The sequence below is a fragment of the Ptychodera flava genome, chromosome 11 (assembly GCF_041260155.1).
Source record: "Ptychodera flava strain L36383 chromosome 11, AS_Pfla_20210202, whole genome shotgun sequence".
Lineage (NCBI taxonomy): Eukaryota > Metazoa > Hemichordata > Enteropneusta > Ptychoderidae > Ptychodera > Ptychodera flava.
The window spans coordinates 38,890,046-38,917,068 of NC_091938.1; the positions used below are offsets into that span (position 1 = coordinate 38,890,046).

Here is a 27,023-nt window from a genome sequence, read left to right on the forward strand (position 1 = left end):
GTTACACCATGGAGGTAGTAGAGAAGGAGTCACAACCAGGCGGAGATCAAAGGGACCATGTGTTTTGCCGCTGTTTGCCTTACAAACTACTCCATTAGCACCAACGGGACTTGCGAACGCGTTTTCTCGGATTTAGCACAGTCGCTCGAGAGTTATTCAGCTCTGGGACTAGTCGCCCCATAGACGAGTATACAGAAGCGAGAAATACCTCAAGTCTGGAAACAGAATGGCTATTTCGTATAGGGATTTTGCCACCATGTCAACTTCGATGTTCGATTTTACCGTGAAAAGTAGCAAGTTCATCTATCATGTAACCGTCGACCGTTCCCTATCATTCTCAAAATTCATACCTGGTACTTGATTTGCTTCACAAACGCTCGTTTCGTGTGATTTTGGCCGAATTCGACGGACACGTCGCTAAAACATAGCGTGAGCAACATTCCGGGCACCTCACAGTGGACGTTGGGCACCTCCACTTTACTGACGTTAGCGCCGCGTACCCATGAGGGGTGACTGGAAGGTTGTTCATGCCTTATGTTTTGGCGACGTGTCTTCTGAACTCGGCCGAAAATCACACGAAAATTCATACCTGATACTTCGTCTGCTTACAAAATGCTCATTTCCTGTGATTTTCGGCCGAGTTCAAGAGACACCTGGCCAAAACATAAGCGTGAGCAACATTCCAGTCATCCCTCATGGGTAGGCTGCGCCAACGTCAGTAAAGTGGAGGTACCCAAGAGGTGACCGGAATGTTGCTCACCCCAGGTTTTGGCGAGTTGTCCGTCGAATTCGGCCGAAAATCACACGAAACTAGCGTTTTTGAATCAGATAAAGTATCAGGTATGAATTTTTAGAATGGTAGGGAACGATCGACGGTTGCATGATAGTTGAACTTGCTAATTTTCACAGTTAAATCGGACACGGAATGTGACATGGCGTGGTTTTTATAGCCATTCTGTTTCCAGACTTGAGGTATTTCTCGCTTCTGTATACTCGTCTATGGGGCGACTAGTCCCGCTTCTGTATACTCGTCTATATGGGGCGACTAGTCCCAGAGCTGAATAACTCTCGAGCGACTGTGGATTTAGGAAAACAAGATTAAGTTCGTTCGGGGTCGTTCGGGTGTTTCGGCCGTCCCTCGGCAGTTGACAGATCTTCAAACATGGCGTCACGTGTCCAAGCGTCGCGTCGGGAAGTTCGAGTCGTTCCACTGATTTTGATGTACACGATGTTAAAGAGGTTGAGGAACAGATAATTGAGGAAGGGAACTTTTGTATCTGCAAAGGCGCGGAGACGGAGTTGATGATAGCTTGCGATTACAAAAAAAATGCCATACATCGTAGAGCAGCATTGTTAACACGCCAACTTTTTTCCAAATCCAGTTCTTGGTTCTTGCCGTGTTTTATCATGCTGTACTGGCATTAATGATGAGGTTAAATAAGAAAGCATAGCTTTTAACTGCTACGTCCATAACTTTAATGAATGGTCGCGATATAAAAACAACACGTACGATGCATTGAAACAAAGCGTCGCAGCGTCGCCTATGGCGTCGCTGGCGTCGCGTCGCGTCATTAAACACCGGGAAACGCTACAAGTTTAACCCACGCTCACGGCAGTGCTGCAGTCCGCTGCACCATACTCAGTACATGATTGAAAAGTTCGTGATCAGAACTTTCATTCTAACAAGGAAAGGTTCCTGCGATCGAATGTAAAGTGTATAAAAAACGACGTTAAAATTACCAAGATTTTGAGAATGAAAAACTTAAATTCCTTGTAACTTCACTTTTCGTGGACGGCACGTGTCGGTTCTTACACTATCTTGACGCACTTGACCCAAGCTACGCAAATACAGTCTTTGCGCATGTGTTATGACACTGTGGATACTACTACCTCCATGGTTACACAGCCGCTCCTTAGCTGGGTAGTCTGTTAAGTAGATCGATTTTCGATCTATTGATCCCGTAGTGGATATGCCCGCCACTGTAACCTAAATACTAACAGTTTAGGTTGCAGTGGCGGCATATCGACTACGGGATCAATAGATCGATCCGAAAATCGATCTACTTAGCAGACTACCCGCTAAGAAGCGCCTGTGACATAGCTGTAGTACAGTCTCTCTATCCACGTGATATAGGGACTGTGTATAGAAGCTACTTTGACCTAGTGTTAGCGGCGAGGAGAATCAGAGAGTATTTCTTGATGTACCGTTTTGTCAGTACAACTACTTTAGAATGTTCACATTTGTATTTCACATCATCGTCAACATCGAACAGAAAATTGAGAATCACAAACATCTTGTTTGTTGATTTTAAGCTTTATTTTCGTTGCAGTAACTAAATACAATGGTGTACACCATAAGTACAAGTAAAAATCAGCAAAGTGTACAAACTTCACACTCGAACAAATTTCATCATTACAACACGGTAATTACAACAATTCAAAAATAAACTTCATGTAATTGGTGACCGCGCATGCGTTCGGACTTGTTCACATATGCTCTCAGAATGCAAGCAGTGAAAGGATGACATTGGCTTGGTACTTACTTGTCTAACTAAATAGTGTTATCTGAAAAAAATGAAATTCATACGACAGATGATATATATTGATATACATGTACCTCTCTATCGGTTCCGTTTTCAGTCTCTTCTCCGTGTAAATATGAAACTTGGTTTGCCTTTTAAAAATGCACGTGTGTTGCTTTGTTCTCGGAGAAAACTCTTTCTTCGTTTAGTTTTAAAAAGTCAAAGTACATCATACCAAAATGCCGAAAAAACCCATGGGACTTGGTCATCGGGCCATTTTGGATTTAAAAGGTCACGAAAAGGGAGGAATTTGAGTCCAGTGCCAATAAAATATCGTGTAACATTCATAGAAGTACACTGTAAATAATTTGTACATGTATATATATACATCAAACGATAGAAAGTTTCCATCAAAACACGAAACTTTGAAAATAAAATAAGTTAAAGCATGATTGAAAAATACTGTTATCAAAAGTCTTCTCTGTGTCGTGTTTTCAAACTAACTTACAGTACAATCTATTCTGATATTGGTAAATAAACCTCAAACACCTAATTGGGAGAATTTTAGTTCTGTTGATAAAATGTCATGGAAACACCATTCTGATTCTTCGTGTTCTAAATTTATAATCGATAAGAATTTTTACCTAAGATAATTTTTATAATTGTTTAAACTATGAGCTTAGAAAATATTGGTTTATAAAATGTTTGATCTGTGAAAATTACTTTAAAAATTGTGCATGAAAATTGCAAAAATGGGCTCAACTCATACAAAACTGTACAAAAATCGATAGAAAACATATTTGTAGAGACACTAGATCTTTCGACATAAGTTAAAATATATTAGTGCAATATACGTACGTGACAGGAATGAAAAGGGGAAAAACTTGTAATTAAAACTACTGTTAGTAACTTGAATTGTCTCCGGCGCAAAGTTATTCTTATAAAATATACCGAAAATGTGGATTGACTGCGCAGCGATGTCTCAGACGGTGTAGTGTCTATTATCTAAGACGGTATAGTAGCTGTTATCTTTACAATTACGGCGGAGAAATGCTACGGCAGCAATATACCATTGACCAAACACGGATTCTTAATTTCATATCGCGTTCTGGATCTCTCCAGACGGTGACCGGTCACTCTGATATTACGTCATTAGAATTTAGGCCCTTCCTCCCACTGCACTGGTCAATCAGGGATACGGCCTGAAAACATTTTCCTTTTTATATATTTCCGATTTCTCATCGGACACACTGACCAGCCTTGGTCACTTGGAACTTGCGTGTTCAGTTCATAACTATGTTGACCATCTACTTGCATTTCTTTTATTTTACATAGTGACTCACTGATACATCTATATGGACTGAATTTGGCGGCGCGTGTATATGAACTACACAAAAATTTGATTTTACGGTAGCTACGTGTCCCAACATTTCACTGTTTCAGAACTATGAGCTTACAGTTACGACTCTAGAGTAGTAGACTTATGAGGGAGATGTAGCAATCATGGGCCGTCCACAGTACAGCGCCCTCAGCCATGCCTCATGCGGTTTCTCTAGTTTTCCTTCCTCCTCACTTCATGATTGTTTTTTCTGAACTTTATTGATTCATGTCCCCATTCCGTAACTGTTTGCATTGACGTTTAAAACTTGTAAACTTCAATACTTTTACATCCTACACTTGCACAAAGTATACAGTGCTTTGGAATACAGCGTACACTACAACAAATTAGTAAAACCACCATTTTTTGTCTGGTTTTGAATCATCTACAAATATACGGAAACAGGTTTTCTAAATGTATACGAACGCTATTCAGTTTTACAGTCTGGCAACAAGACAGATACTACATGATTGATAGCTTTATCACAATAAAAACTGCCTATATACAAGCTAATATTGTATTTGTAGGGTTTCGTTGACCACTAACATCGTTACCTGCATGTGATTTTGAGTGATTCAAAAGTTGTTGTACCGGGCAGGCATGGCAATGTCAATGTTAAATGTTCTTCACGGATCGTGTCTATCCAGCTAGTGCTTTGACTACCACACAAATCAAGTAGAAACGGTGTTTTTCTGCATTGAAAATGTTCAGGCAGCGACGTTGATGTGATTTTCTATATGAGACCTGCATCCGTGTCGTCTAAGGCAGAAAACATCCTGTTTTCAAACGCCAGACTTTGTTCTTCCTCATCTTTCTCGGCGTTTCGTCTCTTGCAGATCCAGTGAACCAGCACGTACACGCCGATGGCCGTGACAGCACATACGCTGAAGACGATCATCCCGACCGTGGGTTCCGACATCCCTTTGTCTTCCGGTGGTACATCTTTCGGTTGCACGGTTGGCGAGGGACTCTGACGGGTGCTGGTTGCTGGGACGGACGTCGTTGCCTTCACCGACGTCGATGGCGCGCGCGGCGGTTGAGTGGTTAAAATGGTCGAAAACCCCACTATCGTTGAAGTCGTGCGGATGTCGTCTGACACTGTGACAATGACGGTAACAGATGCATTGCCGATGATATTAGTACCCCAACAGGTGAAATTTCCCTCATCTGTCTTCTCCGCTTCCAGTATGACAAGCGATGTTGCACGCATCCTATATTTCGCTGTGAAGTTATCTTCTTGCGAGTCATCGGTTCCCATGGTGACATTGCCGCCATGAGGAGTAATCCAGAAAACGTCCGGAGTAGGGTATCCCATGACGTCACAATTCAAGGTGACGTTGGTACCTAAAGACGCCGTTAATGCAGGTGTTTCGGTAGTCACGTTGGGGGCGATACAGCCGGCTGGCGGAGTAAGGTCCCTTAACTTTAAATTCGGAGGGTTCTGGCAGTATGGCCCGGTGTCATTGTATAAGTTGTTATTATCTCTCAGCCACTTGGATAGCCACAGAATTCGGCAGTCGCATACCCATGGATTGTCGTTAAGTCTCACGACCACACTATCTTCTACACTACTGAAAATTCCTTCAGGTAATGCCGTCAGGGAATTGTTCGATAAATCAATGGATCTGAGGTTGTTCAATCCGTTAAACGCATCTTTCGAGATCTGGGAGATGTTGTTGTGCTCCAGATAAACATTACGGATAAGACTGCAAGAGGCTAGCGCAGCCGCAGGGACGGTTTCAATTTTGTTGTTGTCAAGGTACAGTTCCGTCAAATTAGCATACATGGCCAAGATTGTCATTGGAATATCCTTTAAGTCATTATTGGATAGATAAAATCGCTCCATACCTTTTAGTTTAGCGAAAATTCCATATTCAAGGTGACTAAGTTTATTGTTGGCGATATCCAGCGACGTTAGTTTTGTAAGATTTTGGACGGCAGAGGGCGTGCTCGTTAAGTCGTTAGCCGAGATGCTCAACACGACAAGTGTGTCTTCTAATCCGAGGAACGCATCATCCGGAAGGCCTACTTTGACAGCCTCTAATCCATATAAGTACAGTTCCTCCAGGTGATTGAAATCTCTGAACTCTCCCCTTTCAATCATCGAAATCTCATTGCTACTTAGGTGAAGTTTCTTCAACACTGTCGTAGCGAATAAAGATGCTGGTGGAACTCGAGTTAATCGATTTCCCTCTACGCTTAACACTTCCAAGGACGTCAGATCGTCAAATGTTCCAGGTAGAAAGTCATCGATCCGATTCATGTCAAGAACTAATGTTTTCAGGAGCGACAATCCCACAAATGTCGTGTTTGTTATGTGCGTCAGACGGCATCCAACGATCTCCAAGTCCTGCAATGTGTCCAACCCGTTAAAAACATCGCCAACTGTAGCAAGAAGGTTATTTCGTACCTTCACGGCTTGCAGCTTTGTTAGTTGAGCAAAGGTGTTCTCCCCAATATGTCGCAGTTGGTTGTTCTCGAAGGAGACTTCCTCCAGTGAAGTCAAATTTACAAACGACTCGTTGTTCAGACTTGTAATATTTCCACCCTTGATTTCGAGAATTTTTGTGTCTTCAGGGATATTATTTATGATTACATCCAATCCAACGTCTTCGCATTGCACCTTAAACTCGACGTCACATGTGCAATTGGATGGGCAGACAGCAACCACCTGTGAGATGTACATCACAAATAGCAGACATTTGTAGACAATCACCGCCATTGTTGTTGCCGTCTCCGTTAACCCCACGAAGAATTAGGCATCTATGGACCTACTTTGTTGCACGAAATTCAGGTGAACGACATGCGTGGTTATCGGCAGCCACTTAACGAATGCGACAACAGACCCTAGATGAATATGGCCACCGTCTCACCTTCACTGTGTGTTCACGTTTCCGAACGGGCACTTTCGCTATCTTGTAATCATTCGACGTGTCAGGGTCGACAGCGCGTACGGTTAATCAAGAAGGTAGGTTTCTTCCCACTGCAGGTTAGCGCTACTTGTCGAGGCCTTCAGCAGCTGAAAAAACGGTCATATATGTACTGTTTGTGAATCGAATTTCCGGATATTCGTGTAGAGGATTGAGTGAGAGAGATAGGTGTCAGAAATGCCCACGATGTAATGTCTGCCGTCTTCGGTTAGTGCAATTACAATAAAATCGCAAAGCTGTCGCAGCAAGGCGCTAGCATGTCACGTGACCAAGAGATTACCTTATGGACAAAAGGTGGGCAGACAATCAGGTAGAGTGATGTGTATCACGTGACTTGCGGTTTGTAAGAACCTGATTGTAAGCTCACCATGCAGACAAGACAGATAGACGGACACAAATATATATATATATATATATATATATATATATATGAGTCTATATATAATAAGCTTATATACAAACTTTCATTTTCATATGTATTAATATGAAAATGAAAGTTTGTGTGTATATATATATATATATATATATATATATATATATATATATATATATATATATATATATATATATATATATATAGTCATACAGTTTAAATTCCATCGGACGGAAATAAGTACAGCAATGGTGTATAGTAACGTCATGCAAATGCAAAGAGTGGATCATTATGTGTTCTCTAAGATGGTGTCAGATGAATGATGAAGATATGACATCAGCAGGATTTGTTTATAACAATTATCATGCACCAAAGAATGAACATTATCAAAAGCTCCATAAGTGTCACATGCAGTCATTTACCAAGGTGACTGTTTCGGGGATTTGAAAATAATACAGTCAACTGCCTTGGCTCCCCAAGCAGTGCTGATTAGGTACCACCACACCTTAAGTTATTCGGAGTCTGATGTTATAAATGATGTCTTTAGGATATCTTGACATAGCTTTATGAAACTGTCTGATGATTTTATATTGTTTTCCTCCTTGAGACAGCATCCTGTTGTACAGGCTGGCAACTTTTCGGAAGAAAGTCTTCTATTAAAAGTGTTGCACACACACACACACACACACACACACACACACACACACATATATATATATATATATATATATATATATATATATATATATATATATATATATATATACGTTTACAGGATATCACACGTACCATGCGTTTATTTCTTTGACGTATTCTTTCTTTGATTTCCATAAATCTGTGATTAACAAAGATATGTGTGTTCCGTAACAAAACATGCTCCTGCCTCCTGCAAATATAATGGAGGTAGGTCGGGATCTTATTTTTATATTTTTTCTCTTTAGTACTCTTCAAGACCTAAAAGGAAACCAGATGATGTAAGCTTAATACTTCAATATTTTATTTCAAAGGGATTAAAAAAAAAACCTGAAAAAATGATAGGCAGTACAACGTCTTATTGAGACCCGTTACCTGAGTTTTAGTTCGACGTTCACGAAGAAGTAAAAGAATGATTGCCACGCATCTTCTTGTAGACACCAAGTTTGAAGTTTCAGACCCTAAAAAGTTATCAGTTTTCACCCACGTGGTAGGCCTAATGTGGTCAAGTTCGGTGCGATTCGGCTCCCGTATCACTAGCACAGTGGTTTATTTGCGTTGTCAGGAGAAAGTTTACATGTTATGCAGTTAGCGAGTGATTTCCTTTGGTCGGCGTTTTATAATGCGATATCGTAGAATTCCAGCATTCAAGGTTGACAACTGTCACTCCATGACATCTTGTCTCGTCGATGTTATCGCAGAATGCACCCTGAATGGTTTGTTTGACAGATGTCGGACGTAACCAGATCGGTGTAGGCTTACAACACCGGCTCATTTTCAAAAGTTTTCGCAAGTCACCAACATCATTCTGAATTTTTTTTGATGCCACCCCACAGTCGATTCACGTCCCCATTGGAATGAATTATATTACTTGAGTACTTTACTCTTCCCGCAGTTCCAATATCGAGACGTTTATCTGTAGCCAGCCATACATTATATAAAGGCCTAAATTACAGAGCATCGTTTCATACACAGACACAATAGCTTGAATCATGCACAGCATGTCTGTTGATGGGCCATCAGTTTCCCATTAGGGGTGGACCATTTGATATCCTGGGGGGGGGGGGGCTTGGAAGATTGGTGGATAGCCATTATTTTTTTCCCACGTGCTTCACCATGAATTATTTTTTTTTTATAGGGCATATACTGGCAACTTTTTTTTCACTTTCCTTCTTCGAGATATATTTTTTTTACCAAATTTCGGTGCAATGTTTGTTTGCTTGGTTCTTCACACCCAGTAACAAGATGCTGTTCTATCGCACACAGACTATATTCAAGAAACTAAATAAAGATATGTAAATACATGTACATTTTTGATTCACTTTACAAAAACATATTGGTAAAATCATGTACATTTATGGCATTTACTTGTCAGTGTTGTCCTTACATTGAAAGTAGCCGGGTAATTTAAGAAAGTAGATGGGTGGACTGCGAGGGAGCAAAGCGACTGAGTGGCGAGTGAGCATAGCGAACGAGGGGGGGGGGGAGAGAGCGCGAGAGGGGGTGTCCCCCTCTCGCAAGGCGAAAAATGAAATTTTGGAGTGGAAATGGTTTTCTCTGGTGGCATCTGAGGTGACATTTACAGACTGAAACAGTACTTTTGTTGTGTGTCTTAGACGTGGCTCACATACAACAAAACAAACAAACATGATTTTGTTTTGTTTGTATTATTTATGACACACTTATGGTTTTATTTGCAGTGGAGATGTAACATTTAATCTTAAATCACCTGCTGTCTGCTCATTTCATTGCCCATTTCCCATTCTTCATTACCACATAGTAGTTTCCCCAAAACCATCAAACTCATTCAATTCTAATCAAAACACATTCGCTTTTTTAAGAAAAACATTGGTAAGATAATTCACTATAACAGCGTTCGCATTTACGAATAAACATGCGTATATTGAAAACTCATAACAATGAAAAAATGTGTAGAGAGTCGATCCAATGCGTAATAATATTACGCATTGGATTGAGTCTCTACGCATTTTTTCATTGTTATGAGTTTTCTATACGCAAACGATAATAGTAAAATGTTTGCAGGCTGTCTCTCTTCTTGTGGTATTTTGACAAAATCCATTCATTCAGATTTACACATTTCTGGAAAACACTCAGGTGAACAATTTCAATTTCAGCATACTTCCTCTAATCAGAAGGTCATGTATACTGTACAATTGTTCATATTCAGTTATTGTTCCTCAAGCTTGAAATGGTTTATGCTTTATAAAACTCCAGAGCTACTGCTTGATTTTTATTGATGCTGCAGTGTGCATCGAACAATTGCCAAGATTTTTTTTTCCGAGTCGCAATGGTCCATAATTGTTTTTCCATCAGCCACTTAAAGCCAGATTTTTTTTTTCGAGCAACTCCACCTGGCATCTTTCCCCCCCCCCCAAATCTTCCAAGCCCCCCCAGGATATCAAATGGTCCACCCCTTACTGCCCAGCCAAGATGTGTCGGATTGCTCATGATTTACGCAGATCCATGGCAAGCTAACATAGTGAAGCATATCGACCACCACCGTGGTCAGTGAACCGTTGACTTTATCACACTACAAAGTGTCTGTGGGTTTCCTCAGCTCCGGTACGTGAAGGAAAATGCAATTTCGCACGCACCGCAGACAAACTTCTAAACGCCTGTGTTTTTTCCCGGGGTCAGGCCTGTCCTGGGTTTGAAATCAGCATCGTCAAAATCATTGACCCATAATTAACACTCTATTTTGTCGTACTCTTGCAAAGAGCAGATAAATAAAGCAAAACTGACATTAATTGGACATGTCAGAATTTATTGAGGAGTAAACACCAGTTTCGGGTAACCGCACACCCGGGGATGCATGCAGCTTTTCCAGGTACTACGTACCATGCACTACCACGTTACAGGATCTGGTCGGGAATCTGAATAGTGTATACTAATAATAGTTGCCCATCGAAAAGTATCCGAGGTCGTTTCAAAACACACCTTACTTCCGATTTCTTTCCAAACACAAATTTCCCATTAGAAATTGAAGAAAACTGGGCAAAAGCATTTTTATATTCGACAGTTTCAAAGTTGCTTGGGCTAATAAAAGGTTGTGACCCTATTGTTATGCTGATGAAGGGCGCCATGATTGAAAGTGATTTGCATGCACTTTCACGCACAGATATCTCATTGATCGACCTTATAACATACAATGGTAGTTGGCCATCTTCCGTGGAAAATATTTCCCCATTGAATGTCATCGTTGAATGCCATGATAACCAGCAGATCGTACCTGTCCGTGGTTTTGTTATTGGTCCACACGATCGGCGTGTGTGTTGCCCAGAGAGGTGAGTTTTTTGAGAATGATTCAGTGCTGTGGCGGAACGTGTAAACACTCCTTGCAAATGTCTGGCATAGAGACGCGCGTACTTGCTGGACCTTGCAGTTAAGCGCCACGCAAAGTAAGCTAGCGATCGCATGTCTTTTCGCAAACAATCATAATTTCAGAAGTCAAAATCTTCGTCCTAGGTTTACTGGATTGATAACTGAAAGGAAATCCGATATGTTACTGAAAAGCCCCGTCATTTTTGCCTCATCAAAACTTACCGGACGTTATCCATGTTATCAACCAGGTTGCAAAGCCGACCTGTTCCGGCCTTAAGTGTTCAACTGCAGTCAATTGCTTTGGTGGCAAGATATCGCATACTTGCGAAATTTTCTGTATAAGAAATTTACACTTTCAAACCAAGCATTTTAAACATGTGATAATGCAAGACTCGTTGTCATGGAGACTTTTCTATGCGATCGTGGTTTGGAGGGCGACACAGGTAGCAGGCTTGTACAGTATGATAGCATGCAGCAGTATCGCCGATGTGAGTCTTCGCAACAAACTTCGGTTTGGAAAGCTAGATTGTGAGCACTGAGGGATCGAAAGTAACATCTCACTGGTACAACGTCCAATCGGTATCAACAAAATTTGCAGGAGAGAATATTTGATGATTGGGAACGGTTATTAAATCAGACAGTTTACTAATGTGCGTATATCACGGGACAGTTACGTCACACGTGTTGATCCTTCTATGCTGAAGAGGTACGTAGGAGGAGGTGAGGTACGTTTTGTTTATTCGTTACTTATTGGTAAAAAACATCCATAACCCCTCGATAAAATAAACAAAGTCTCAGCCCATCTCATATTCCAGTCGCGAGGTTCGGTATTTTATATTAATTTGTAACAAGATAGGGGTAAAGTTTATTGCAGTGCGGTCTGGCAGTGGGTAACTGTCAGCGACAGTGACCTTGTGTCAAAGTTGCCTATACAATGGCACTCACAGGACTCGACTACGACCAGGGGTGTCAACGTTGCACAATTGTCCCAGCATTTTGCAACTGGCTACTGGCGAATTTGGCATCTTTTAGGAGATCGCAAAGGAAAATTTATAACCAGTGAGTTACTCTTATGCAGTGGCAATGTGAGAGCTAGATGAGACTGGACATGGAAGGGCAAACGTATATACTAGTTTATTACACAAGCTTGAATGTTTGGATTGTGTCTCACAATGTGCCATCAGCGGCGCGGCGCCATCTCCCAACGTGACAAGACACAATAGCCAGGGTCATCCCATTCAATGCTGGTCTTTGCATTGTTGGTTTTGTTCTTTAAAACATTCTAATGCATGATATTTTCATCTGCACAGTTCACTGTGACAAAGGATTGGGCACATAGACTTCAGACTTAGACTTCAGGTGTTGCATTGAGATAGTGATCAAAATGATCCCCCTTACTATTAAAATTATCAGTGATAAGTTAGCTTTCAGTCGCATTATATATAGATTTACTTTCATGGCTGTGCAGTCTGTCTTCCAGTTTGCACATTCTGTTCGGGGAAAATATTGCTGTGGTGAAAAAATAGTTCAGACGTTTAGTGAAACTGCTGATTCTATGAAGCAACTTTCAATCCACAGGTGATATTGCAACAGGCAGTGATTTGTCAAAGGTGGTAAATGATCTGAAGATTGCCCAGATTTTCAACAGAATGGTTGGCAGATGCAATCTTATAGGGGGCAGTAGATATGTTAGTAAGGTGTCAAACCATTTACATATGTGACTGATAAACTACAGTAAAACGCTGAAAAAGAAATGTTATCTTGTTGAACTTTTCTATAGTATGTTTGTTTGGTTGTCTTACAGGTTACGAGCCTGTAAGCCATGGTTACATTTTTATCTTGCAAAAGTCTAACATGAAACAAATTTTCAGCTCACCTCAACAGCATGTTTTAATAACCTGCACACTCTGAATTCCATCTAAGTTAAAGCAGCTCTGAGCTCACCATGGAGAACAATAAGTGAAGTAAATTTTTGCCAGTCAATTTTTTTCAGATTTTTCCCCCAAATTTTGATCCAAAACTGTAGCCAATGAAAAGTGATGTCCATATGATCCAAAATTATCAAAAAAATTACAGAAAAATTATAGAATTGACAAAATTTTGCACTAAAATTTTGGTTGGAAAAATTCCAGCTCTAAAAGTAAAGTCTCTTGTTTTGAAACATTCTTGTTGTAGCAGGTGAAAATTACTTCAGGACAGGTAGTCGTTCTGAGGTGTGAATGACTTTGTTAGCTATCTATTTAGCAGTAACCTACTTCTCAGTCAGGAAGTTATTAAAGTTGCTATAAATTTACTTTACCTAATGTCAAACAAGTTGACAACTTTTGAGTAAAAAGAAAAACATCACAAAATGGTGAACTGACTGCAAAAATAAAAAACTTTCTGGAAAATAATTAGGAAATTTATAACTATTATGTAATTAATGCAGTGTATCTTTGAATACATTGTTTTGTACCTGTTGATATAAAGTTGTTTTGGTATCTGGAATTTAAAAATGGCAGATCAGATTAATGAATATATTCTGTAGATTTTTGTCCCTAACTCACAATTCAAGATTTTTTATTGAAATAACTGTTGCCGTGATGTCTTTGTTATGAAGTTGTGAATTCAAAGTAGTCTTTGAATTTGGTTTTAAATTAGGAAAGACACCCCAACTCCCTCCTCAAAAACAAAGCAAAACAAAAAAACCTGAAAAAATACGAAAACAACACAAAAAGTTTGTCAACACACAAAAGTGTACAATGACTACCGTAGCAAAGAATGTTTGGAATGGTTTTAGAGTTTATAGTAATTCAAAACCCATATTTTCAAAGTGATTTGACAAACTCAAGTTACTGTGTTCTCAATGTCAGAGAATTCAAATCAAAGGAAGTCAGTCCATGGCATACCAGAACTTGTATTTAACACTGACATAAAGAATGGAATGTACCCAATGGTTTAACCTCAGTCTCAAGGATGAATTTCAGCCATTAAAATGTACACTGTATGACAATCTAATAATATATCTGAATCAAACTTCAAACTGTCATGCAGGAAGTAGGGTGGTAATTACTTTGATTTTCCTGGAAAATATGAGTTGAAGGTGAAAGATTTGGATATTGAAGTCAAAAAAGTGTGTGGACAATATTCATGTGAAAATTAAAGAATTTCTCTCTTAGACTTTATAACACATGACGTCAAGTCATTGTCGTATCAGAGAAATGAAAAAATGTAAATTTAGTCATGGATAAAGATTTCTATTGGCAGAATGATGGTCTTGGTAAGCTGTCTTCTGAGATCTTTATAATCCAAATACATATGGTGACATATCTTGTTGAGTTCAAATTAGCCAAGTCACTGAACATCCGTTCTGAACTCAAAACTACAACTAATCCACGATCTCTTGATTCTTTATGGTTTCCAATCCCCAAAATTAACTCTTTATTTACATATTACACTGACATACTTGAAAGTGGAAGCAACATTTAGTATCAATAATTGTATGACATGAAATGACTGGTTTGACTCCTTGAAATATCCGGTTTTGCAAAGTATCAAACTACAGCTGAGCATGTAAAATTTGTCAACTTGGTTTTTAGAAGGTGGATGGATGTACCTTTCTACTGCAAGGTCACTGCTACCCTGACATGTAAGTGGGTCAAGCTGTCTCCGTTAGCAACCTTATAACCATGGTGATCTGTTCAGATTAGCAATGAAAGGGGAATTCTTGTACAGTAATTTCACAGTAGCCATAGGCATGTGGCCATTCCTCTAAACAATCTCAGCAATGCTCTAACTTGTCATCCCACTGCCATGTTCAACATCTTTCTGTAGTGGAGTAATTAACAAGGATTTAGTAAGATGATATCAGTAATTTAGTATGCTACTTTGTAAGATATTTACACTTGGCACAGTTAACTTGAAGGGCTAAGATGATAACCTGCTTCAGTGCTTGTCTCTAGTTTTACACACCCTTGATTCAGTGACTGAAAAGCTAATTTGTTTATTCTGGCGGTATATTTTGTTTACAACTTTTTCAACACAGCATGACAAGGTCATTAGGGTATTATTTACATAGAAGGAGGTCATTGATGTAGAAAAGTGGCACCCAAAGGTGAAACACAATGGAATAAACTTTAGTTGTGTGTTTATGCCCCCAGATACAAAATTCAGGGAGGCAGAATTTTCTTTTGCAGAAATCACTCATTACAAATGCGTATTTGTAGTACACATTTTTTGAGTATAAATATTTAAAATTAGTGTATTCACACACCCAACTTTCATTATTGAAATGGTTTTATGAGCATCTCATTGTTCGATAGTTTTTTGAGATATTAAAAAGTGAAAATGACAGCAAAGTATAATGACATGTTCAGAAATTCCATTGACTTTGGTAGCAATGGAATATCCGAGAATGTCAATTTGTGTTCAATATTGAGATACAGAAAGAGCATTGTGTAGAGTTTCTGTAGGGAGACTTGACTATGGTACTCTTTTCATGGCATAGAATTTAGTAAACAATATAAAAGAGAAAGAGTAGACAAATGACATTGTCTTGTCAAACTCATCATGATTCTACGTGGATCATTGATCCAATTTGAACTAACCTCTCTCTGTCAAATTACTCTGGGAGAATTTCAATTGTGTGTCAGCAGTATGGATTACAGATTAATATTATTTCCATTGACATGCCATTTACCATTGGGTATGAATTCATTAACCATATCACAAAGAGGACTGCAGGTTCACTTCTCAGCAATTACATGTACAAACCTATTTTGTGAAAGTTTACCCAACCAACCCTGAAAAACCCAACAGAAATATGTAAGAACCAGTCAGATCCATCAGGTTTCTGTCTGTTAAACCGATCACAATTTAACAATAATGTCTTTTGTCCCTATTTTTTATTCACCAACACAAAAGAGGTCCTCAACAGAGAATGGAACCAAAACAAATCAAAGTGCTGACAAAATATTAAAGACAACGAACAAAGGAAAAACTTGGATAGTGTTTAAAACAAAATTGCAAACTATGATTGAAAGAACTTTGCAAGATTATACCAATAATTTGTGTACTTTTCAATTGTGGTGTTTTTGTAAGCAACATTTTCCTCTATTTATTTTTTTTCACTTTCATTACAAATATATAAAAGGGAAGATTTTTCTTTCCCTTTCGACATTTATTCAGAAATTGTTTCCCGAATATAATATAAAAGAAACCTACATCTAAATTCAGTGTTTCAATGAATGATGTCCTCGTTGCTTAACCTAGTTTATGCCGGCATAACTTTGCTGAGTTACAATCACAAAATAAACATGTTTCTCACAAAACGTATACATGTACAGAGAATTTGGAAGTTTTGTGCATTTGGTTAACCAGTTCTTGTTAATACATTTGTATATATTTTGTATTGAAACTCACAATTGTTACATGTGTCGCAAATTTCACATGATTAAAATAACTGGATCTATTATTAACAATTCCGGTTTAAGGACAGTGACAAGTTTTTCATTCAAATTAAACCAACAACTTACATGTACCATCATAAATTACTCACCCTTTTCCCATAATAAGCTTGAGCAGGTTAGATCATCAAGGAGCTGGTGTGGCTTTTGAATGATGTTTTTGTTGAGTTAGAGCAGATACAAATCTAGCCCACAGCATAAATAGCCATCTTGGTACACCGTGCACCATGTTCCAGCCAAAGTTTAAAGGGAATAAGTTTGCCATTGTTATCATAGAAATCACTGGCATTCCATAAACCAGCATTGTGAAATTCTGTTAAAAATTGACTGATATTTTGATTGTTCCTCATTGAACTTATTCTCATGTCTTATCCCCAGGCTTATCCCTTACCAAGTGAAAATACGTTTGCATAACAACATACAAGACTACATTCTAAATTGTCAAGATTTAGAGTTACAATGAACCAAGATATCAACATTGCCAATTCTATGAAGATAACATTAAAGTCAGAAAAATCTTCACACTGCTTTGATTGGTTTGAAAATAACACTAAGTAAATGAATATAAATAAACATACATGAATATATGAAAATATAGATAAATAGTAATCTAACGAATAAGGGTATATGATCCTGTCTTTATTCTTTGCTGTTTATTGCCCCAGATAAATTCAAAAATATTGATCTATTGGAGATATAAACCACTGGGCTTGTAAACTTGGATTTTACATATTGTTAGAGTGTAAGTGGAAATAAAGTTCTGGCTTATGAGAATGCAATTTAACATGACATATGTTGTACCATCTGTATTTTCAATGGAAATCCATGAAAGCACATCTTTCCCTATTACAAATCTCAGTCAGTGCATCCGAATCAGTGTCTTTTAATGTACATATGTTTGATAATTACTGACAACATTTTTCATCACCCTGTGATGCATATCACCATAAGTTTTTTGGCAAATTGCCAAAAGGTTCTCTATATGTACTGTGACGTTTCTTTTTATTGTTTAATCATTTTACAAAACAGTTATAATAATCTAAAATATGTTAATTATTATTCCACAGTACTGAGATCGAGAAACCATTTAAGACATTTCTTTGTTTGCAACAAATGATGTACCGTCTGTATGTGTACATGCATTGTTGTTGACCTTTGAATTCTAGTCCAGACCAGAATTCACGCGTCATTTGGCATACAGAATTGTTGCTACCAGTATAGAGAATACACAATAGTTTGCCTCAGCCACGTATTCACAAAATCACATTCATTGAGTGTAATATGTTTAGCTAGATGCTTGACAAATTGACCAGCTATAATTACTTCTTTTAGATGGCTATTTCCAGTGCAAAATTCTTGCATCCCGGGAGTTGGGTACACTTACTGTAACATATGTCCCTTGTGGTCTATGAATGATAATATACCACCTTTTTGATGAAAATTCTTAATGTGTTGCTTACTTTAATTCCATTTATCTTTTTGAGAATTTATATTCAGCAGATGATGATGACACAAGGTTTTCTTGTCATGAGTGACAGATCTGATCAGCCACCAAAAGCCATAATTTTTAGCTCATATTTGGTATGTATATAAATACCAAAAAGAGCTTATGTTTTGATTTGTAGATTGTCATACCCTTACCAAGCTTTAGAAGCAAGCATACAGAGCTATATGTAATAATATGTTGTATTTGCATGAGCAAATATGAATACTGCATATGAACCTGTAACAAGAGAGTTTAAGCATAAGAAATACCTTAGGACTAGGTTGAAATCCACTTCATTGCAGACAGTCCAAATTTCATGGTTCAACCACTTACAAAAATAACGCCTAGGGTAAAGTGGGTTGTTTTTTGGTAATGCATGAGTTGATAACTTGTATAACCCGAGGAGACTTTGCAGGGGTTTGCAGCTCATGTGGGAAAAATCCAGGGGTTGTATTTATTTAGAATTTTGCCAAAAGCAAAAGTATTGAGGTTACTAGAAATTGTAGAAAAGGTAGCCTGTAGTTACAGAATCCCAAGTGATTCTTAGGGATGTGCGTATTTATCTGTGTGTTTTGAGGAATGGGAACAAATATTGCCTGGATATGACGTATTTCATTGACAGACATATAGCAGGAATCTTGAGAACAATAACAAATGTCTAATGGGTTGAAGGCTTGTTAGTTTCTCGGAAGTTGTGTCACAGACTTGGTCTGCCAGATGTACGGTACGAAAGAAATTTTTGACAGGAGTTTGCTGGAGTCGACTCTCATCATGAAACAAACTTTTCCAAAAGTACTTTACTCGTACATCAATTGTACCAATGTTTGCAAACTTTAAAGAATAGTTTACCCCTGCATTGTCAAAAGTGTGATATATTTTTGATAGATCAGGTTTGTGAGCTTTGTCAGTATCGAATATCAATCTAAAATTATATCTCTGTACCAGAATACACTGTCATCAGGATTGCTATTTGTTCAGTCACAAAGCGTATTTCAAATATGGTAAAATCAATGATGCTATTTCATAAACTTTAAAAACTTGTGTTCCAAAAGAAGAACAATGATATGTAAGACAATAAAAAAAATGTGAGGTACTGTAATATTGTCTTCAGCTATTTTAGGAAAACAAGATGGAAAATGAGTATGTTTGAGGTATATCATGTTTTGAAAAATAAAAATAAGAAATGTAAATATTTCTACAATTTAATAAATAATTTGGTTTATATATGATTAATATTATGGTCCAGGTAGACAAAGCTATGATACACTCTGTGTTGTAAAAATAAACAATTTCTGAGGCTATTTCACAAGTAACTCTGTAAAAGTTCACCAAGATCAATTTACTCTTGATAACGTAGGATCCTGTTTCTGGTTGCAACTCTCTATGCTGGTGCCATATCAGCATCTCACAGTCAAAATTCCACTTGGGAACTGTAGTCGGCTTTTTTCTTGAAGACATCACACAACTTGAAGATTGATACCTGACAGTGACAGATCTTGCAAAGGTTACGTCAGTTCAGTGGATCGAAGTTGAAATGAGGATCAAGTTAGTCTAATCCTGATAAATGTAATCACAGGAAACAAAACACCAGAAATGGAAGACAGAAACCCTGGATGGCCTTTCAATGTTGCCATGTACACTTTTAAGTTCAGGGCTTTGGTAAATATACAGTATCCAAGCAGCAGTTATTCAGAATATATATAAGCATATTTATGATGGACTGTTTTGTGTCAAAGTGCAATTATATTGATTTTCATTTCTCCCTGGCGGCATGTAAAATTTATAGCTGTGTTGAACACATTGTATTAGTCCATAGGGAAAAAGTTATTGCCTGTCAAAGTTGTTAATGATGATAGGTACATGTCACAATAAAAGATTTTTAATCTGGATGTAAAAAGTACTGATGACATATTCCTATAAATGTCATCTTCATATGTGAACATTTGTCTCAATTTCATGTCCTCCATGGGAATTCACCCATGACACAGTTACACATGTGAGTCGTGGTAATGCTTAGTAGTCTGCTGATGGCAGCCATTCACTTACAAAAAGTCTGAGCACATTGATTCTTCAGAAAAGCAGGAGACAGTTGTTGTTTACACTTTGTGACGTTCACATAAACTCTACTGCTTATGCCATAAACTATGCATCTGCATGCACATTAGCGGGATTTAATGTTATTCTTAGGTACTCAGAAGGTCAGACAAAACTCTTTGAAGGTTGCATTATGCCTGACATTATCAAGGAAGTAAAACATATCTACATTTGTATGTTAACCTGAATACGACCTTGACCTTGACTGTAAAACATTGCTCACACTTTGCAGGGATTGTCTGCTTTATCCCCAGAAATAGTGCTCTGAATGAAAAATTCGTTTTTTTCACATTCTAGGTTTGACATTTTTTGAAGTAGGCTTGCAGACCATGTATTTTTGGTTAATTTTTCGTACAAACTGCAAGAATGTATTTACCATTCCAAAAAAATAAAACCATAAGATCATAAGATCTGTTCGTAGCTATTCATTGCACAACCGTGACATCACCTTGACCTATTTTTTGGGGATTCAGTGTCAGTTTCTATATATAGTGTGGTGACTGTACGTTCAGTTTCATTTCAAAATGTAACGTTGACAATGTAAAAGGATAAAATACATTTAAATCTTCGCCCAAAATGTACTGAAATAATATATTTGCCAAGTCAACACAGTGTATTATTTATGATTAATGCAATGTTACTGTTGAAATTCAAGTCAAGACTAAAATTCAGATGACAGGATGTCACAGGAATAATATTTTCATTTCCCACACACAGACTGTGTGGATTACCGTAGTTAATCATAAATATGATTTTTTGTAGGAAAATACGTATATTTTACATAAAAAATAAATATTACTAAAAATACATCAAAAAGTACTGCTTAGAGAGTTTTAATAAACAATGCAAAATATTGACTTTCAGAGCAGTTTAAGTTTAGGCAATTTTCCATTCAACTTATAGTTTTACAACTTCTGTAACTTCAAATCTGTGTTCTTTTATTATACTTTTCATTTTGTGATAAAAGTGTTCACTTTTAAATTGAAGTTTTCATTGCAAAAATAGCAAGTTTCACTCTTTATTCAGCACAGTGTGTTGTTATTCCAAAGGATCTGCCTTGTCAGTGCAATCTGAACAAAAATGTTACCTAATTGTAAAATCAACTGTCAGTGTTTTGGTTGTTAAACTGCTCTACAAGTGCATTGCTTGTCATTGCATGAAGCACACAGGAGTGAAATATTTTCAACCATAGCATTGTAAAATCAATAAAATAGATAAATGTCTCACTGACAAGCAAAATGCCATGCTGTTTCTTTCTGAGAGTCTTTCCATACAAGTATTATGCATATGGATAGTAATAACATTTACAGCTGAGCTGTCCACAGGAAAGCTAACACACCAAAAAGGCAAACATTGTGTTTGATTAGAAAATATTACTTTGCATTTATGATCTCATTTCATGAATTGATGTGACATGGGTTTGGATATTGGTCATAGAAACATAAATGTCAATGTGTGTCTGATGATTTACCAAGCAGTTTTCATTATTACTGATTAATTGTTCAATAACTGAATCAATTAGGAAAGAGATTGATGTAATTTATCATTGGTAACAAATTTCATTTAATTGATGGAAATCTTGTGTATCCTGTATTAAGTTTTACTCTCATGCAAATACATGAAAAGGTAATATTGACTTTGTCATTGTAACATGAAACAGTAACTCTGTACTGTAACTCTTTAATATGTCTATTATACATGTATATTCTCACTCTCACAGGTCACCGGGCTGTGTTTCCATTGTTTCATAATTAAACCTTGTAAGATATTTTGAAAAGTCAAACATTGTATGGTATAGCCAGTCAGTGATGTGGCCAAAGAAGACTTGATCATTAAATATTTTATTAATGGCAGACATCTAATCATTTATTGTCAATACATTAGAAATAAACAATGCTGTAAAGGAAACAGAGCTTTATGTTTTACTTTCAACGTCACTGTTCTCTACAATTTGAATTTCACATTTTTGCCTTCAAGTTCGATGCCCTGAAACAGACTGTTATCCTCAGAGGTCAAAAGGTCAGGAGAATCTGAATGATGCAATTACTCTTCCTCCATCAACAAATTGACTTGTGCTAGAATATAATGATTTAGAGTTACAGTCAATCCAAAACAGCTACTGCTGTCAATATTACATTCATTTCAATAGTTGTTACACAGGGTACCAAAAATATGTAATAATCTTAACTACGTACTGTACAGATTTCTCTTGGTGCCATTTTACTGACATTTTAAATGTCTTTGTGTTAGGGCGTGTTAAATAAAATCCATGCACAGCTATTGCTGGCCTGTGGGTAATTTATTTGCATTCTTGTTCTGATAACTTATCTAGGTTTCTAACCCTTTACACTGTATGACATTTCATGGATACTTTACATGAGACAAACATTTGACCCATCCTCTCTATTTGTCACCACTGTTAAAATGTCATTGATGTCAAAATTTATGCTGGTTGATCTGTCTAAAACTAAGAAAGATTTTGAGCGCATAAAATCAAATGTTTGGATATATTGATTGAGAAGCTGATCTCCATAGTATGAAGATATCTTTGATCGTTGCTATGACAACAGCAACTATGACAACAAAACAGGTGCAGAATTTGTTCATTTCTCAATGCTTGAGAGTGCTTCTCTTTCAGTCCATAGTATACTTCTTTAAGTTTTATGTTGTCCATTCTGATGATGTAAATTTGTTATATAATGATGTTTATACACCAAAACAATGAATCCATCCGTATTGTGCAGTATGCCAGACCCTATAGATTGTTGTTTACCTATGGACTTCATACCAGCAGATATCATAACATATCCAGCTATTGTCCCATGACAATGATAAACACAGTGCTCATATATCAGTTTATGATTTATGAAAGGATGGCTCTGAATCAGTCTCAGAAGCATTAACATAAATTAATCATCCATGGCTGAGTAGCGTGCAATGTTTACCATTCAATTAATTTCCAAGAGCCTAGTGGCTCATTTGCATATAAATATTTAGGTAACTGTAATGATAATCCAAGCCTAAATTGCTCTTTTAATGGGCCAATAGCTACATTGTGTAGCTTTTGATCCGGTGAGGTATAATAAAGCTGTAAAGCCAAACCTTTTTACTTCTTTCAACCAAACATACAAAACTGAATATGGTATACAACAGGAACTGAGGCAATGGATACAATGAAAGTGAATATTAAACTGCGCTATAATAGAACATGTTTATGTAGATATGACAATTTAGTCTTCAGTTTTCAATGATAATTGGACCCTGTACTGATGTAAATTAATGCACTGTCGATAAATCAAGCACCAGACAGTTAAAACATTTACAGCCAGAGCTACATTGTAACTTCCTGAAAAAACACATCAAAAGTTACAGCTAGCTGAGCTTAAGATTTTTAATGGAAATTATAACTGCTTACACTGTGCAGGGGATTATGAAAGAAAATCCCTGTATTTTATTGATTAATAGGGCTTGCAGTGATGCTCTATGAAAAATAAAATTATCTTAAATCCCATGTGTTTATTGCAATACCGTACCGTATTCATCTCTGGTAGTTCATCTTTAGAATTTTCCTTTCCAGCAAGTAACTGACTGGATTTTCCTTAAACATTCATGTGTACACCCACACATCCCTAATACTACATTCACCGACACATGTAAAGTGTACATGTATTATGTATCAGAGATCTCTTGTAGGTTTGGATACCTGTCTGTCTAACATAATGTATTTGCTGTCTCTTCACATGTGAATAACTAAATATATTAATCATTGAGTGATATATGATTGAATATGCCATTTTGTATGTTGATATGCCAGTTATCCTTCATATTATATATATATATATATATATATATATATATATATATATATATATATATATATATATATATACACGTAAATTAATTACTTCAAGTACAAAGTAATAATATCCGTTACTTAAGTTTTATGCATCCTGCAATTTTCAGATAGAAGAAAATCTTTCTATGTAATGCGCTTCTACTTTTAGCATTGAGCACTGTAATTCCCCACAAGGACATCTGTATCTGTGTGTATATACATAATATATATATATATATATATATATATATAGAGAGAGAGAGAGAGAGAGAGAGAGAGAGAGAGAGAGGAGAGAGGAGGAGAGAGAGAGAGAGACGAGAGAGAGAGAGAGAGATTTATGTATGTTTGCTTTAGGTGACAAACTGTTGAGACTTTCTTCAAGGCAGCATTACGTTCAAATATTTGTGTCCTCAATTTACCCTGGCATCAAATTCCTAGACAGGACATTTCATATATCAATATTTAGATAAGACTGTATGTGATAAAATTTGTAGTTAGGGAATGCGAAAAGCTTCAGGGCATGGAAAAATTAAATATTAAGAATTATTTGTCATGAAATATGAACTAAGGTAGAATAAATTCATGTGATGCTTGTAGCACAGTTGCACAGAAGAGTGCATGGATCTATGGTTATATACACGTACCTCAGTAAAATCTAATAATAAATTACTTTGTGGTAACATCTGAGTGACTAAAACAACATATAGACTCAGCGAGCTGTCTGCTGGAAACTCCTATCTAACTTGGCCACCACAGATACTACCATTAAACTAATAGACATGCATTCTTCAGTAACACCATTTACTCTGTCAACATTTGTACATGTACAATGTACATGTACTTCAGTCCAATGAATCACACATTTATTTCACATTGGTTTCTTAACCTCTGCACTTTTAATTGCAGAATTCACTTGTCCTTTTCAATACATGTACTGCAGTCTGTCTTTGCCTTAAACTGTTATGATCAAGATAATTACCATTACATGTAAATGTATCTTTTCCCCAACACCAGTATTAAAGTGTTGAACTAAAGATTTTATTTCAGAACATTGAATAGGTTTTGTACTGTAGCAGTGTCAGCAGTATTATTGCCAATGGCTTAATTCCCATTATTCATGAGCCAAATGGGTCGAAAATCCTGACTATTGTCAGTCCTTTGAATGGATGTTAACATGAGCTCTAGACCAACTGTTATTTTGCCATGGATTTTTTTTTGCCGGAATCCATCTCATGATAATGTAGAAATACCAAAGAATTTTTTCTCCGGCCAAGAGCTGTCTTATGGTAATTCCCTGCATTTATATTTGTAGTAGACAATTGTAAAGAAAAGATACATTTATTTGGCATCAAAAATCGAAGAATGTCAGAAAATTAATTGAGATAGCAGTATGTAGAGTCTTTCAATGCCTGGCTTGTCTGTTGTCATTCAGTTTGCGTGTATAAAGTAAGCGGCATCTGCAGTAGCAGTCAGGTCACACGGTTTCTGGTAATTTGGTCTTTGTGTTTTGACATTCTTCATAACACTTCACAGATCTTATGCAGCACTTAAAGCGTACTTAACCCAACCTAACTTTCTGATTTCTGCATTATCCAACATGAGTTATCTATTTTTACTCAGTGTGGATGCATATGAGCCTTAGAAATCTCACATGGCCATTTCTCATGACCTTTGACATCCGACCTCCAGGAGCTGCATTCCCTGGAGTTCTCCCATGGTGATGAGGTCACTGCTTCATGTAGTGTTTCCAATTCTATCAATAACAAGTGTATAATAGTTCAGGCTATCAGATTAAATGAATCCAGCCACTATCCATGTTTGCACCCAGGCTTGAGTTAACTCAATGCACTGAAGTGGAAGGATGTAGTTTTCTACTGTACACTGCTGCAGCCAAGATGGCCTGCATCAAGAGTTGAATGAAAAATGTACTATGGTATGATATAATGCAGGCCATCAATGTTAGAGCTCTTTGCACATAATTCCAACCTAGGGTAATTGTATGTACTGCAGGCTTTGTGGACAAGTTGAACTAGAAGCACATGATCAGCTGACTCGATAATGACAAGTCAAAGTGGGAAAATTTGAAACAAAGGGGTACTCCCCCTTTGTTTTAGGGTCCCACCCTACCCTTTCACTTGTACCCCTTTATTTTGGGGTCACCCACCACTTCTTATGATAACATGATATGATATGATACATACATACATACATACATACATACATACATACAAGTATGATATGATTTTATATGATATAATGTGATATATGACATGATTTATGATATATGGTATAAAATATCATTTGGTATGATTCCTTTTATTCTTACACAAGTATCCTGTTGTTGTTCATCTCAAAGATAAATATTTAGATTTATCAGGTGAATTGTTACATAAAATTTTGACTCTGAACAGTGAATCACATCTGGGACGTGTCAAGCATTGGAAATCAGATTTTGAAGGTCAAAAGCCGTCACTGCTGTTCAACAACTGTCAGTCTTTGTGCTTCCTAAATTGATGCAGTTCATAAAAAGTAGCCTAAACATGACAAATTCTGCATCTGTCTGCATTTTAGAAAACTATAAAACTTATTCTTTCACAAAGTTGACAAATGACAGACACCTTTGTGTGCAGTTTCAAATTTCCTAAAGTCCATTAGCTGTAACCTTCGATATTTTCCTATATATATATACCTTCTGTTTCTAAAATACATCTTATTCTACTTCCAAACTCATGTTCAAATGCATAGTGCCCAATGTGTAGCCTGTATGTCAGTGCAATATACATGTACAAGATGTTGTTGTTGATACCTGAATTTTAGTCTGGACCAATTCACTTCAAGAAAACCATTGAATAGAACAAATTGAATTGTGCTGCTTAGTGTAATACTTTGTGTATCAACATACCGGTACTTTTAGTTGAATAAGAAA

General features: G+C 37.1%; 2 protein-coding genes across 2 annotated transcripts in view; one reads left to right on the forward strand and one right to left on the reverse strand.

Annotated features, from left to right (window-relative positions):
• Positions 1-2,303: 2,303 nt before the first annotated feature.
• LOC139144228 (carboxypeptidase N subunit 2-like) lies at positions 2,304-7,086 on the reverse strand. The gene has a single exon (XM_070714892.1). The coding sequence runs from the start codon at positions 6,620-6,622 to the stop codon at positions 4,634-4,636; it is 1,989 nt and encodes a 662-aa protein (XP_070570993.1). The 5' UTR covers positions 6,623-7,086; the 3' UTR covers positions 2,304-4,633.
• A 3,938-nt stretch (positions 7,087-11,024) lies between these two features.
• The window catches only part of LOC139144530 (low-density lipoprotein receptor-related protein 2-like), a 150,341-nt gene continuing 134,342 nt past the window's right edge, over positions 11,025-27,023 (forward strand). Inside the window, 1 exon segment of the mRNA XM_070715228.1 lies at positions 11,025-11,201. Within this exon segment, the coding sequence (XP_070571329.1) occupies positions 11,126-11,201 (76 nt within the window). The 5' untranslated portion in view covers positions 11,025-11,125.

Bases quoted from the DNA above. Each gene is read 5' to 3' on its own strand.
- LOC139144228 (XM_070714892.1), bottom strand. From the start codon at position 6,622: ATGGCGGTGATTGTCTACAAATGTCTGCTATTTGTGATGTACATCTCA.